This window comes from Eutrema salsugineum, unplaced genomic scaffold (genome assembly GCF_000478725.1).
Source record: "Eutrema salsugineum unplaced genomic scaffold, Eutsalg1_0 scaffold_2, whole genome shotgun sequence".
Lineage (NCBI taxonomy): Eukaryota > Viridiplantae > Streptophyta > Magnoliopsida > Brassicales > Brassicaceae > Eutrema > Eutrema salsugineum.
The window spans coordinates 6706400-6718946 of record NW_006256829.1 but is presented as its reverse complement, the minus strand read 5'-3'; the positions used below and the strand labels follow the sequence as shown (position 1 = coordinate 6718946).

General features: G+C 38.1%; 4 protein-coding genes across 4 annotated transcripts; 2 read left to right on the top strand and 2 right to left on the bottom strand.

Moving 5' to 3' along the window:
* Positions 1–111: 111 nt before the first annotated feature.
* Positions 112–3529, bottom strand: LOC18018635 (mechanosensitive ion channel protein 9). The gene is made up of 6 exons (XM_006400449.2): positions 3490–3529; positions 1451–2896; positions 1240–1360; positions 802–1095; positions 506–708; positions 112–410 (listed from the first exon to the last, which is right to left on the bottom strand). The coding sequence occupies exons 2-6, from the start codon at positions 2818–2820 to the stop codon at positions 170–172; spliced, it is 2229 nt and encodes a 742-aa protein (XP_006400512.1). The 5' UTR covers positions 2821–2896; positions 3490–3529; the 3' UTR covers positions 112–169.
* A 1896-nt stretch (positions 3530–5425) lies between these two features.
* On the top strand, positions 5426–7001 carry LOC18018634 (elongation factor 1-beta 2). The gene is made up of 6 exons (XM_006400448.2): positions 5426–5670; positions 5755–5871; positions 5960–6029; positions 6196–6322; positions 6450–6563; positions 6681–7001. Exons 1-6 carry the CDS (start codon positions 5585–5587, stop codon positions 6842–6844), a joined length of 678 nt encoding a protein of 225 aa, XP_006400511.1. The 5' UTR covers positions 5426–5584; the 3' UTR covers positions 6845–7001.
* LOC18018633 (tyrosine-specific transport protein) lies at positions 6890–9753 on the bottom strand. Its single transcript, XM_006400447.2, has 14 exons — positions 9325–9753; positions 9190–9230; positions 9005–9097; positions 8847–8921; positions 8718–8767; positions 8540–8629; positions 8397–8453; positions 8233–8302; positions 8052–8153; positions 7914–7966; positions 7679–7829; positions 7514–7598; positions 7302–7430; positions 6890–7211 (listed from the first exon to the last, which is right to left on the bottom strand). Exons 1-14 carry the CDS (start codon positions 9638–9640, stop codon positions 7009–7011), a joined length of 1515 nt encoding a protein of 504 aa, XP_006400510.1. The 5' UTR covers positions 9641–9753; the 3' UTR covers positions 6890–7008.
* Positions 9754–10363: 610 nt separating this feature from the next.
* Positions 10364–12255, top strand: LOC18018632 (dr1-associated corepressor). The gene is made up of 6 exons (XM_006400446.2): positions 10364–10521; positions 10960–11032; positions 11128–11221; positions 11307–11417; positions 11527–11581; positions 11667–12255. The coding sequence occupies exons 1-6, from the start codon at positions 10489–10491 to the stop codon at positions 12072–12074; spliced, it is 774 nt and encodes a 257-aa protein (XP_006400509.1). The 5' UTR covers positions 10364–10488; the 3' UTR covers positions 12075–12255.
* The last annotated feature ends 292 nt before the right edge of the window (positions 12256–12547 follow it).

Genomic DNA, 12547 nt, shown 5'->3' with positions numbered 1-12547 from the left:
CGGTAATAGAGTTAACGAGTATGGTTCAAAAAGAAAGGACAAAACTAAATAAATCCATAACGTAAACCGAGTTCTCTGAGTGAGTTTCATTAAACCGAAGCAAAAATCATGTTATAACAAGTACTAGTAACTAGTGGGACTAAATGCAAAAAGGACACAAGGAAAATGATCATTTGTGACCGGTGAGATGAACTGCTTGAGGAAGGAGGGTATAATCAATCTCAAGCTCCTCGAGGATTCGCTTGATAGCGATGACCAGCTCGGTTCTCCTGAGATTCTTCTCTCCGAAGTTTTGGAAGTTCATGGTGTGTTGGACGAGCAGATTCATATTCAGCTTGTTCACATTCTCAATCGCCTTCACCATCAACATAGGTTCTGGATACCAATTTTGTGGGTTCTGCACCAAGTATCTGACCAATACACACACCACAAAATACATCATCAATACACAGTGAGTCAGTGAGTGAGTAAATGATTTAACCTGGTTTTTGGTTTTGATACTTACTCTGCTATTTTCTCCTTGAGGGTGGCGATTTTCGCGGCCGGTGTTGAGAATGCGATGGAGAATTCTACAAAATCTCCCATATCTGGACTTCTATAGTAATTGCTTATTGGTTTCGATACTAAAACCGCATTTGGATAAAACACTTTCTCGTTGTCAATCTTGAGGAACACGGTAGTTAAAAGATGTATCTCTTCAACCAGCAACTTCAAATCAAAAGAGATCAGACCAAATGGATTAGAAAGTTTTAAAATGAGTAGTTGTAAATAGTGAGCAAACAAGTTTCAAAAGTTGTTTACCAGTACACCGTCGATAACGCAACGATCACCGACGTCATAAGGGTGCATCACGAAGACAAACACAAAGGATTCGAAGATATTCTTGCAAGTGCTTCCGATCATGAAAGCAAGACCCACGAATTGTGAGGAGAAGACCACCAATAACTTGGTCGTTGCTATATCCAGAAGTACCAACCAAATTACGAAGGTGATAACGGTAAAGACTCCAGTTAAAAGCTTGTCCACTTGCTTAACCGCTGTTTTTGTGTCGTTCAATGAGTGTCCTAATGCTTTCCGACTTGTATAAACTTTTATCTGTCAAAATTGGAAAAAAAAAAAATTCTTACACACCTCCTTAAAACTAATTTTTAACAACTTTGAAATTTTTTTTTAAACAATATCTCCAAATAGGCATATGCATGGACACAAAATATTTGGATAAGTGTTGAAGAATGTTACCACCCATTCTGTGAAAGCGCCGCGTGTTATTTTTCCAGTCTCGCCACCTTCTATTAATGGGAGTACAAGGTCTACCTCTTCTTTGATCATGAACCTCAGCAAGTCATCTTCCTCTATGTAACTGTTTATAAGCAATTTAAGTTTGTATGATTAAGATTAAAAAAAAAAAAAAACTAGAAGGAAGCAGAGTATATATTGTGTGTTGACTTACCAAGAATTTGGCTGAGCAACATTGTTGAAGATATCATAAGCAGCAGCCACAGCCTCCATATCATTAGTTATCTCTTTATCAGCTCTCTCTTTCCCATGGCTACACTCATCTAAAGTGTTAGATATAGTTGAGAGACCTGAACCTCCCACAGCTTCAATCAAAACCCGCATTGTCCAAGCAGAGACCTTCTCTTGTTTCATCTTGTGAACCTTTCCCATATCAAGCACTTTCTTCCCTCTCACTGTCCCATTCTTGGAGCTGGTGAAACTAAGATGGCCCGTGCTTGGCTCGCGCCCAACTCTCTCAGCCTCTTCTATAAGCGGAGGTCCAGAGAGAGTCTGGAGAACGTATTGGTGGAAGACAGACTCTTGAATTCTCTCAAAGAAGTTTCTGACGTTGAACTTCGAAGCAAGGACTTTCAAGGCAAATGTCTTCACCAGAAAAATGGTTGATCCGATGAGAAGGGAGACGATAGTCCAAGTTATAAAGTCGAGGAATCTCTTGGTCTTACGAGAGCGTATATGGTCATCTTCGAACAGAAATACCCAAGCAATCAGAACAAGGCTGAACCAAATGAAGACCTGAACGTTCTTCTTCAAGCCATGGACAAAGTACAACACTTTTTTCCGTAGGAGATAGTTCCTTTCTATGATGAACACAGCTAAATGCATGAACCAGTTGGTCACGAACATGCCGCTGAGCGTAACCATCACAAGCACGCACCATTTCCAGACTTCCAAACCCCAAATGCGATGGTTTTTCACCTTGTCAACGTTTAAACTCACAACAAAAGTGCACAAGAGGGCCACAAACACTATCAGCTCAAGCAGAGCCAGAGGTCTCATACAACTACGCTTCACCCTGTGTAGCTTAACCTTTTTGTAGATTTCTTCATTTTCATCAGTCTCGTCCTCAGCAACTTTACTCAAGGCTGCTCCTGAGCCAACGCTCCTTTTCGAATTGTTACAAGGGGAAGCTCTGTTGAAAGAGTTCCTTGCAAAAGAAGCAGCACTAAACTGTTCCCTAGGGGTTCCACTATTTTCCTCTGTTATAGTCTTATCGAATCGATAAGACTGTTGCTGCGAGAACCTTGAGTTGGACTTGGAGTAAACTGACCTGGAGATAGATTGTCTCCGAGTTAGACCTTCAGTGATAGGACTTGGAATTTTAGGCGGCTTGTGCACGCTACCAGAGAACTTGTAGATTTCAGGAGGTGGAATGGTTAAAGGCTCTAGTTTCGCAGTCCCAGTATCTGAATTTGGTGAATCCGCTACCTTGGAAGAAGGAGATGATGCTGGATCTTTTGATTCTTCTTTATCTGAAACATTGATAACAACTTCTCCTCCGTTGCTAGTTCTCCTCTCTGCCATCCCTAAGTCACCAATAAGTTTGCGATGCGATTTGACGCCTATGGCTCTCAAAAGGGCCCTGAAGCTGGACTAATTCCTATGAACATAAGAGTAGAAAAATTTACCAACGATTAGATCAGTCACAAACTCTTACACCACTAGACACCCACTATGGACAAAGATTTCATTTTTTCTTAAAAATGACCAAACTTTAAGAATGCGTGGCTAGTTTTTTTTAAAAAGTCTGGAAGCTAAACCTTGAACCCTAAACCATACCCTACAAGGCACATGAACTCTTTATAAAACCCACCATTTATCAAAACTTTTCCAAAACAAATATGCATTCATAAAAATAAATAAAAAATAGTAGAAGAGAGGGAGAGAACAAATTCAAATGTTTAGCTAGCTCTGAGATTTTTACTAATATCAGGTTTTAAAAAGTTATAAACGTCTGATACCAACTCAGCTCTTGAGCCAGGCAGGCGAGCAAATGCAGATCCTAAAAGAGATTCTCTAATCGATGACCACCAGAAAACAAATAAGAACAGTTAAAAATCAGATCGAAGCTACATTTACAAAACAGAGCAGGTAAAAGGAACTCTGTATCCTTTGGTGGACAAAAAAACAAACTTTTAGAAACTTAAAAGGAACCAAAAAGAAAAAAAAGGAAAAAAGAGCAGAAGATCGTACAAGGAAACTGAGAGCCGAAGGAGTGATCTTGAAACTTTAGTCCCTGTTTTGCAAAGTACGAACTCGAATTTAAGTACATTTTATAAACCAAACGAATTCCAAAGTGATACACAAAAAAACAAATCGGCAGAAATTAAATAAAGAGAATCACGTGGGTTTTCAGAGTCGATTCCCATAGAAGTTTATTCTTTCAATGACACAAGTTGATAACTCGAAAAACGTATAATAATTGAATATACATAGTCTTATTTTAGTTATAATTCACATATTTTTCTTATGTCCAGCGAATGGATACATATTTTAGTTTATTTTCTTATATGTAGTATAAAAACCATGATTGAAAACAAACAAAAAGTTGTTGTGCTATCTCCGTCCATATTACGAAACTTAATGAAAAAGAATAGCAAAGGACACAGATAAACCTCATTTAATTATATGATGCAAAAGATGGAGAAGCCACACAGTTTGGTGAAGAATAAAAGGAGGAGAAGGTTGTAAAGACTGCAAACACTACCACTCTACAAAAATTCTTCGATATGGCCTTAACCAGGAAAGTTTGGATGTGTTATTAAGAACAATGCTAGTATGCTACTATGAACACGACCACCAATTTGGACAAGAAAGACTTTTTGTGGCTAGATCCACAGTTTTGTTAAAATTTTATCCTTGGCCAAACTTTCTTTGGATGTTCACGAAATATCCTTAAACACTACTACGAGTATACGACTTGCCTTGGGAAAAAAACAAATTGTGGCTACAGGCTTACGTACAGCTGGTTTTGGAATGGTCATGGATATCACCTTGGCTAATATATCATATCTTAAACTGCCAACGAAAGTCATATATAGTAATAATAACAATTAAAAGTTAAAAAGATGGAGACAACGTCGACAGCTAGAATAGATTCCCGTTTACGATGCTTCTGACTAAAACCTTACTTTATTTGAAGTCCTTGGTTTGATTTGAAATCACTATTTCAATGATAAAATCTAGGTCAGCATTTTGTATTTTGATTTGAATATAAAACGCCTCCTTCCATGACTTTAAACGTGCAGGGCATGGTATGTAGAGTATATATCTTTTATCGGACCAAATAAAATGACTATAAATTGACTCTAGGAAGCTTCTTGATTCATCAAGGCTTAAAAGTTTATAGACTATATCTGAATTTGAATACTCGTTTCATGGATGAAGACTACATGGAAAATTTTGACTTCTCGTTAGCCGTTATAAGTTGTTTTCCTATCGGTTACATGGAAAGCAATTGGTAATGCATGGGTGCAAAAGCAAACATGAAAATGTGTATAAAATTGTGGCAAAAAGAAAGTGTGTAGAAAGCAATCTCGGTCACTCTCTCTTAAGATACTTGATTTCTTTCCAAGAGAGAGTGAGCCTAAGAGAGAAATATATATTACTCACTTGGAAAGAAATCAATAAAATGAACATGAAAACTTATCCTCCTCATCTCGCCTCTTTAATTTTCCTCTTTTCATTTGCGACCAACTGAAGTACTGAACATACAAAAATATATATTACATAAAGGCTCTTTTAAAATGCTTAGACAAATAATCCCACTGTCCCTGAATCAGTGACTAAAATAGTTGTCATTAAATTTTAATAATTTCCACAGACTAAACTTTCTATCTAAGTAAGATTAAAGAAATTGACGGTTTTGTTGCAAATAAACTCCCAAAATTAGGTTATTTTAGTACATATACCCCAGACTTCATTACTATTTTAATTGTTGTTTCTTAAACAAGATTAAAACCGAACCCGAACCAAATATAATCAGCTATCAGCTATATATTATTTCCCCACTAATCAGTTATGCTCAACAAAAAAAAAACAATCTTCAAGGAAATTCTTCCCGGACTCTCTATCTCTAGAGCAAATTAAAACCCATTATGAAGCCCAAATATAAAATTCAGCTTAGCCCGTACCAGTTTATTTCCTAATCGGGTTTAGGGTTTCTGCGTGGCTCAGGCTATACTCTATAGGTGTTTTAAAGCGGCTTGTTCATTCTGCGTCTCTCCTTCTCTGATCTCTCTCTTTCCGCTGCTCTTGGTCTCCCTCCTAGCATCTTAAAGCAGCATCAATGGCGGTTACCTTTTCAGATCTACACACAGAGCAGGGTGTCAAATCCGTGGAGGAGCACCTCGTCGGAAAAACTTACGTCTCAGGGTAAGTTTGTTACTTCCCTTACTTCTGCTGTACGATCGTAACCTTTCGAATCGTTTCTATTCTAAGAGAGCTTTCATTTCGCAGTGATCAATTGTCTGTAGATGATGTGAAGGTATACGCTGCAGTTGTTGAGAAACCCAGCGATGCATTCCCTAATGCTAGCAGGTGGTACGATTGCGTGGCTTCTCACCTTGCTAAAAGGTTCGTCCTTTTGAAATTTTCGATCAGTCTATTCCGATTTGGATTATAATCAAATTTCCAAGAGATTACGAGTTTCAAATTGCTGCAGTTTCCCCGGTAAAGCTCTCGGAGTAAGATTCGGTGGCTCTGCTGCTCCTGCTCCAGCTGCTCAGGCTGAGGTACCTTAACTCGAATGCTTGTTCTGTTTAACGGTGCAAATCATTGTTGTATTGACCAATGGTTTTGATATGAAGATACTTCTAGTCTTTTATTAGTGATCTACGAGCTATGTTTGGTGGAGGAAATGTTTTGTGTGTTTACTTATCTTCCATAAATGGTCAACAGGCACCTGCAGCTGCAGCAGCTGATGATGATGATGACATGGATCTGTTTGGTGACGAGACCGAGGAGGAAAAGAAAGCTGCAGAGGAGAGGGAGGCTGCTAAGAAGGACACCAAGAAGCCCAAAGAGAGTAAGCTTCTACTTGTTATACAACCATGTGCTAGTATTGAAATTTTAGCTTTGGTATACAACCATGTGTCTTTTGCTTTTATGGGGATCAAATTCTTATTCTCTTTTGATTTTCAATTTTTTGTAAGGTGGAAAGTCCTCTGTACTCATGGAAGTAAAGCCATGGGATGATGAGACCGACATGAAGAAACTGGAGGAGGCTGTTCGCAGTGTTGAGATGCCTGGTCTTTTGTGGGGAGCTTGTACGTCAATAATTTCTATCTGTCTATTATACTTGCAAAGATTAAGAGCGTAAGCTTTGAACTTTTTTGTGTAGTACACTTTTCTAATTGAGTCTTTCTTCTGTATGATTGTTGCAGCAAAACTGGTACCAGTTGGTTACGGGATCAAGAAACTAACGATCATGCTCACCATTGTTGATGACCTCGTGTCCCCTGACAACCTCATTGAGGACTACCTCACCTCAGAGCCTAACAACGAGTACATCCAGAGTGTTGACATCGTCGCATTCAACAAGATATAGAGACTTTAAACCTCTCTCCCTACCATAAGATACTTGATTTTCTTTCCAAGTTTTGTTCTTCTGTGCTGTTTGCTGAGATGTTTATTTTCTAGTTGCAAGACTTCTTTCATGTTACAAGAAACATAAACTATCAATGCTTATTATTATTTCCTTTGCATTTGTGTTTACGAAACACCCAAGTACCGTGAAGAATTCTCTATCACTTCAGATATAATTACGTATCCTGCGGCTCCCATCACAAGAGAAAGGGTGAATTTTCCTCCTGGAACAAGTCTCGGAAAAGTTTTTGCTGTTGCTGTTGATGATGAGACTGAGTACCTATCTGACCAAGACATTGCAGCTGGGAGGATTCCGAACAATACAAGAACTACAGAAAGACAAATCATAGTTAGTTTTGTTTAAATGTGTCTTGTTCTTCATTCAGATGTCTCACGAAGAGATGTTTTGTAATTTGTACCTCCATATGTTCCAGCAAAATCCAAGGCTTTGAAGAAAATCTCTGGGTCCAGTAGAGACAAGACAAGCGGTGGAACCAATGTAAGAAGGTAAAGAAGAGGCTTGTTCTGCCTGGTCGGGAGCTTCAATACTTGAAATTTTCAATGCAAAGGTTATACAAGGCAATAGATTTAGAGAAAAAAACACAAAGTTCAGCTATTTGAGTATACTCACAGTCAGAAAAGAAATCAGAGAGGCCTAAGACAAATCCGATATAAGATGTTGAGATTGCGATAAGAGAGAAGGCTTCCACAAAAGGCTGTGTGATAAAAAACAAGACATATTTGAGGTGATTGGTGGGAGTTTATTTAGATAAAAAGCAAGAACAACTAAACTTACACCAACATTGACACTGCTTGATCTCAATTGCTGAAGAGGATCGATCATCTTCTCAGCAGCCACCCCGGTCACTGGAAACGATCCAAGAATTACAGCATTCCACACAAGAAACAAGCCAAGTGGTATGGCAGTGCCTAGAACAATCGCGGTTCTGAAAAAAAGATATTTAGAAAGCTGAGTTAATCTAGACTGATTGAGTGACTTTGACCATCACTATTGCAGGATATGATGTCACCTTACTTTCGGCAAGTCTCCTTCAAGATCTGTGCAGAGAACCGGCACAACATTCTGTAAGAAAAGCAATCAATTAGAGAGTTTCTTCATGATGGGAGTCAAGAAATCAAAGGTTGAATCACGAGATTGATTGACTTACCTGATAAACAAATGAGAGGGCAATAATGGGTATACTCATGGGAACTGCCTCAAAGTTGGCCTTGAGAAGAGCTTCCCAGTGCAAGCCTCCACTCGCAACTGCCTAACAAAATGGTCATTTGATGGTTTGGTTAATCCCTTTCATGTATTCAAAGGAAAGTCTTTTATCGAAAAGTTGTTACCACGAGTGCTGCAAACGATGCAATTAGTCCAAACACAAGAACTCCATTGGTTGCACCGATGAATCGCTGACTACAACCACATGAAGACAGTCATGATTAACTTATCGTTGTCTTCAAACAGTTTCTGATTTCAGCTGTGGAATCATCTAAAATGGAAAGCTAACCTTCCAAAGAAGCAAATGCCTCCGAGAACCAGTGAGAACAGAGTTGCGCTCTCCCATCTACAGAACTTTCTGGGAAATAAGTACAGGAGCCTAACACTGAAGACTGTCAATGTAAAATAAAAGGATCAGTTGGAGTTTCCTACATTGGAATGCCGAGGAAGTTTGTAAGGATGCCTGAAGACCGAGCAATGTAGGCCACGAGAAGGGTGTAATGTATGAGAATATAGGACCAACTACACAAAAGAAAGGCTTGTTTCAAATGTGAATGAAAGTAACACTGAGGGAAACCAAGTTCTCAAATGAGAATGAGAGGATGATTACGAAGCAACTTGAACTCCAACAGATCCAAGTGTCCGCTTTGCCATTGAGACCTGTCCAAAATATCAAGTAAAAGGCTGAGTTTTTATGGCATCATCAAGAACATATAAGAATCTGTTTGAGGGGACATACGAGAGATACGCCTCCAGAGCCTAGTTCAGACATGGTGTTGACATTAACTTCAGCGACCAGCAAACCTGTCACAACCTGAAGCCAGCATATGTTTGTAATTACCAATCAATTACTTGCAAGAAACATAAATAGAGATAAGAAGAAGCATCTGTAATCACCATAAAAGCCCAACAGAGAATGCAGGCGACTGCAGAGGCTAGAAAACCAGATTCTTGTGTCACGGCTGGAATCGCAAGTATCCCTGCACCTACCTAAATCAAGAATGGATAGGAGAATTACAAAGTTGATTCCTTACACCCTTTTTAGCTGGAATCTGGAGAGAGTTATGAGAAAGAAGACTTACGGTAGTGCCTGCAACCAAGAAAATCGCACTGGACAAACTTCCTGAAACGTTCATTTACTCCAAACTTAAGCCAAAATACAATCCAAAATTAAGTTGTCGAATGGAAATAATATTATTAGAGATACAACTTTGTACCGGATTCTCGCTTTAATGTTGATCGATTAAGGTTAGAGAATAGCCTCTCAAATTCGACAACCTTTTCTTCTTCTTCTTCTTCTTCTGTTATTCCTTGTGCTTCTCTGCCTTCATTGGAGAGCCTCTGAGGGAAAAACTTGAATAATCTGGGGGTTTGAGCTCTAAAGAATGGGTTTGATTTGAAACCAAAACGGGATGAGGAATTATTAGAAAATCTTCGGACATGAACAGGCAGAACTCCGTTGAGAACTAAGAGTTTTTGTGAAACAGAAGCGGTGGGCAATCTAAGACAAGTGTAGCTTAGAGAGACAGACATCTCTTTTTCTCTCTGTGTTTATTCTATCTTTGTCTGTGATGTCTGAGCTCAGAGACTGTGATCAGTCTTTTGGTTTTCTTCGAGTCCCAGTTCAAAAGGTTTTGAATAGACTACAGAGCTTAGCTTCCGAGATTAACATGTGTGGCTGTCGATGTATTTGATTATAAAGCATTTATGCTTCAATTTTGCTTTTAATCTTTTAGTTTTTATTTTTGTGTAAACTTTTTCTGATTTTTTTTTTCTTGTATTGTGGGCAAATCTCTTCTACTAATAATAGCAATATTTTTTATTACAATTTTTATTTATTAAGTTAACTTTAACGTTTACACAGATAAATTAATGAGATCAAGCTAATTGGATTTATCAACTGTTTTTTTAGTAACTCTTTCCTAATATGTTTTTTGGGGGGGGGTCAATTCCTAATATATTTTCTTTTGTTTCGTCATTAGTGCATGGTTTTTGAGGTAGAAAAGGAATCTACGTAGGTAATGATTTATTTTCGTTGTATTTTTTTTTGTTAAAATAATTTCCCTATTATTGAATTAAAAAAGAATTGGGGAAGAAAGTCCGTTGCGGCTGATTTGGGTCCAACAAGAACGCGGGTCAGAAACAGAGACCAATTTCTACAAGAAAAAAAAAGATTCAAGGAATTTAATTTTTCCTTTTCTTGTCGTGTTTGATAGAAACATATATTGGTTAAATGTGATTTTATCTTCTAACATACTCCAGAGAGTCCCATAGAGAACGGAACAAAGAGAACAGATTTCAAAATTAGGGTTTATCTTCTCCCCCTTTTTTCCTCTGGCTTTGGGAGTTGGTTCTCTTCCGTCGTTGAAAAAAACATAAGCATGAAGAAGAAGCTCCAAACACGTTTTCCAGCGGTATGACAAATTACTGTTTTTTCTACATACACATGTAAAGTTAGGTTTTGTTGAGTTTTTTTCTTCTATCGTCTTCTTCCTATGGATTCAACGCAACCATGAAGAGTGTCTTGTGAGTGTAGTTAGGTTGACTTTCGCTGTGATTACAAGTTTTCATCTTCTCGGTTCCATGATCTTTGTCTTTTATTAGGAGGTTTTGAATTTTTGTGAATGTGGTCTTGGGATTGGAGGGCTCTTTTGTTTCATGGTTATAGATAAAATAAACTGCAGTCTGCAGATATATCTTATTTAGGACTGAAGATGAGATTTCGATAGATGAAGTTTCTTAGTTTCTTGGATTTTCGTAATTTCTGGAGAAGGTTGAGATGTTCTTGGTGTTGAAAACCTTGGTTTCTACAAGATCTTTCTAACGTAGTTGAACCTCAAATTTTGTTTCAGACAAGGATTAAGAGGATTATGCAAACTGATGAGGATGTGGGGAAAATAGCTATGGCGGTCCCTCTTCTTGTTTGTAAGTGATTTTTTTTTTCTTCTTTTTCATAGAGCTTTTGTCACATGTAGTTTTACGATAACTGAGTTGTTCTTGTTTTGGATGTAAATTTGTAGCTAAAGCTTTGGAGCTATTTTTACAAGACTTATGTAATCACACATATAATGTAACTCTCAGCCGAGGCGCCAAAACAGTCAACTCTGTTCATTTGTAAGTGTGAATCTTATCTTTGGCTTTGCTTATAAAACCATTTCGTTTCTTGATTCTTCAAAGCTTTTTTTTCTTTTTCTTACAGGAAGCAGTGTGTGCAGGCGTTCAATGTCTTTGATTTTCTAAGAGAGATTGTCGATAAAGTTCCCGATTTGGGTGGCTCAGAAGCTGAAGACTGCTCTGCTACCAAAAGAAGGTTAGGCCCAAGATCAACCAATCCACTTCTAATATCCTATGTGAACAACAAAGTGACCAGACTTTGGTAGCGGTTTCATGTCTAACAACTTGCATTTCTTAATTTTCAGGAAAGTTTTCGATGGAAGTATTTGCAACGATGAAGATATGAAGGCCACTCAAATGGTAACAAGCCAAACTTTTTTTGCCAATTATAAGTATTTGCCTTGATGCTTGGTTTTTTACTCAGCCTTTTGTCGCCTTTTTACAGGATGAGGTCAAACATAGTGGCGGTGGCAGAGGAAGACGGGGCAGAGGCCGTGGACGAGGTCGTGGAAGAACTGGAAATGGCCTGTCTTTGGAGTTTGAAGATGATTTAGGAGATGTTTCTCCCGAAAGAAGCAGGAGCATTTCTCCTGAAAACGGGAGCCTTTCTCATGATGATGTATCTTGGAAGAAAGATTTGAAACCCAAGAATGAGTTGAAAGTAAGGAACTTTGATCTGAATGTTGGATTAGATGAGAATGGAGAAGAGACTGATACATCGCTGGAAAGACGGCTAGAGGGAAGAAGACCAGGTTGGCCGTTGTTTGGGATCAAGGAAATGAAAATAGATCATGATCAGGAGGCTAGTGCTAATGAGGAAGATTATGATGAAGAAAGCATAGACGAAGACTGAAGTTTGGGGGTTTGTTTTAAGTTAGGTGAAATGACAAAGTTAAGATAAGAAAATTCAAGGTTAGGCGCTGACACATTCATTATATTGTAGAAGCAAGTGTTGTGTTTAGAAGATTGCTCACATTCACATTATGTAATTTCGTCTTCTGCGTATCCAGCTCTCAGAGCTCATTTATCTCTTACAATCATCCAAGCAAGCTTACACTACTTTACACACCTTAATCAAACTAAAATTATTTGGTATCAGAGAGCTTATATGATTTTAACTTTAACTGCAAATTGCAAACCTGCACTATAATATACTATACTTTACTACAACTATACTTTAATCACTACACTATACTTTTAACTGCAAATTGCAAACCTGAAATCGCATATCTGAGTATGTTCATGCTTCAAGGATTATTTGCGACTGAAAAAGCTTATGTAACAGAGCTTTCGCGGAGGTAAGAGCTAAAATAATAGAATAACAGA

Bases quoted from the DNA above. Each gene is read 5' to 3' on its own strand.
- LOC18018632 (XM_006400446.2), top strand. From the start codon at position 10,489: ATGAAGAAGAAGCTCCAAACACGTTTTCCAGCG. The intron at 10,522-10,959 runs GTATGACAAATT...ATTTTGTTTCAG, and splicing joins TCCAAACACGTTTTCCAGCG to ACAAGGATTAAGAGGATTAT. The intron at 11,033-11,127 runs GTAAGTGATTTT...GTAAATTTGTAG, and splicing joins GGCGGTCCCTCTTCTTGTTT to CTAAAGCTTTGGAGCTATTT.
- LOC18018634 (XM_006400448.2), top strand. From the start codon at position 5,585: ATGGCGGTTACCTTTTCAGATCTACACACAGAGCAGGGTGTCAAATCC. The intron at 5,671-5,754 runs GTAAGTTTGTTA...TTCATTTCGCAG, and splicing joins GGAAAAACTTACGTCTCAGG to TGATCAATTGTCTGTAGATG. The intron at 5,872-5,959 runs GTTCGTCCTTTT...AAATTGCTGCAG, and splicing joins GCTTCTCACCTTGCTAAAAG to TTTCCCCGGTAAAGCTCTCG.
- LOC18018635 (XM_006400449.2), bottom strand. From the start codon at position 2,820: ATGGCAGAGAGGAGAACTAGCAACGGAGGAGAAGTTGTTATCAATGTT. The intron at 1,096-1,239 runs GTAACATTCTTC...CAATTTTGACAG, and splicing joins GCGCTTTCACAGAATGGGTG to ATAAAAGTTTATACAAGTCG. The intron at 709-801 runs GTAAACAACTTT...TTTGATTTGAAG, and splicing joins GCGTTATCGACGGTGTACTG to TTGCTGGTTGAAGAGATACA.
- LOC18018633 (XM_006400447.2), bottom strand. From the start codon at position 9,640: ATGTCTGTCTCTCTAAGCTACACTTGTCTTAGATTGCCCACCGCTTCT. The intron at 7,431-7,513 runs GTGAGTATACTC...GAAAATTTCAAG, and splicing joins CTCTGATTTCTTTTCTGACT to TATTGAAGCTCCCGACCAGG. The intron at 7,212-7,301 runs GTACAAATTACA...GTCTTTCTGTAG, and splicing joins TTTTGCTGGAACATATGGAG to TTCTTGTATTGTTCGGAATC.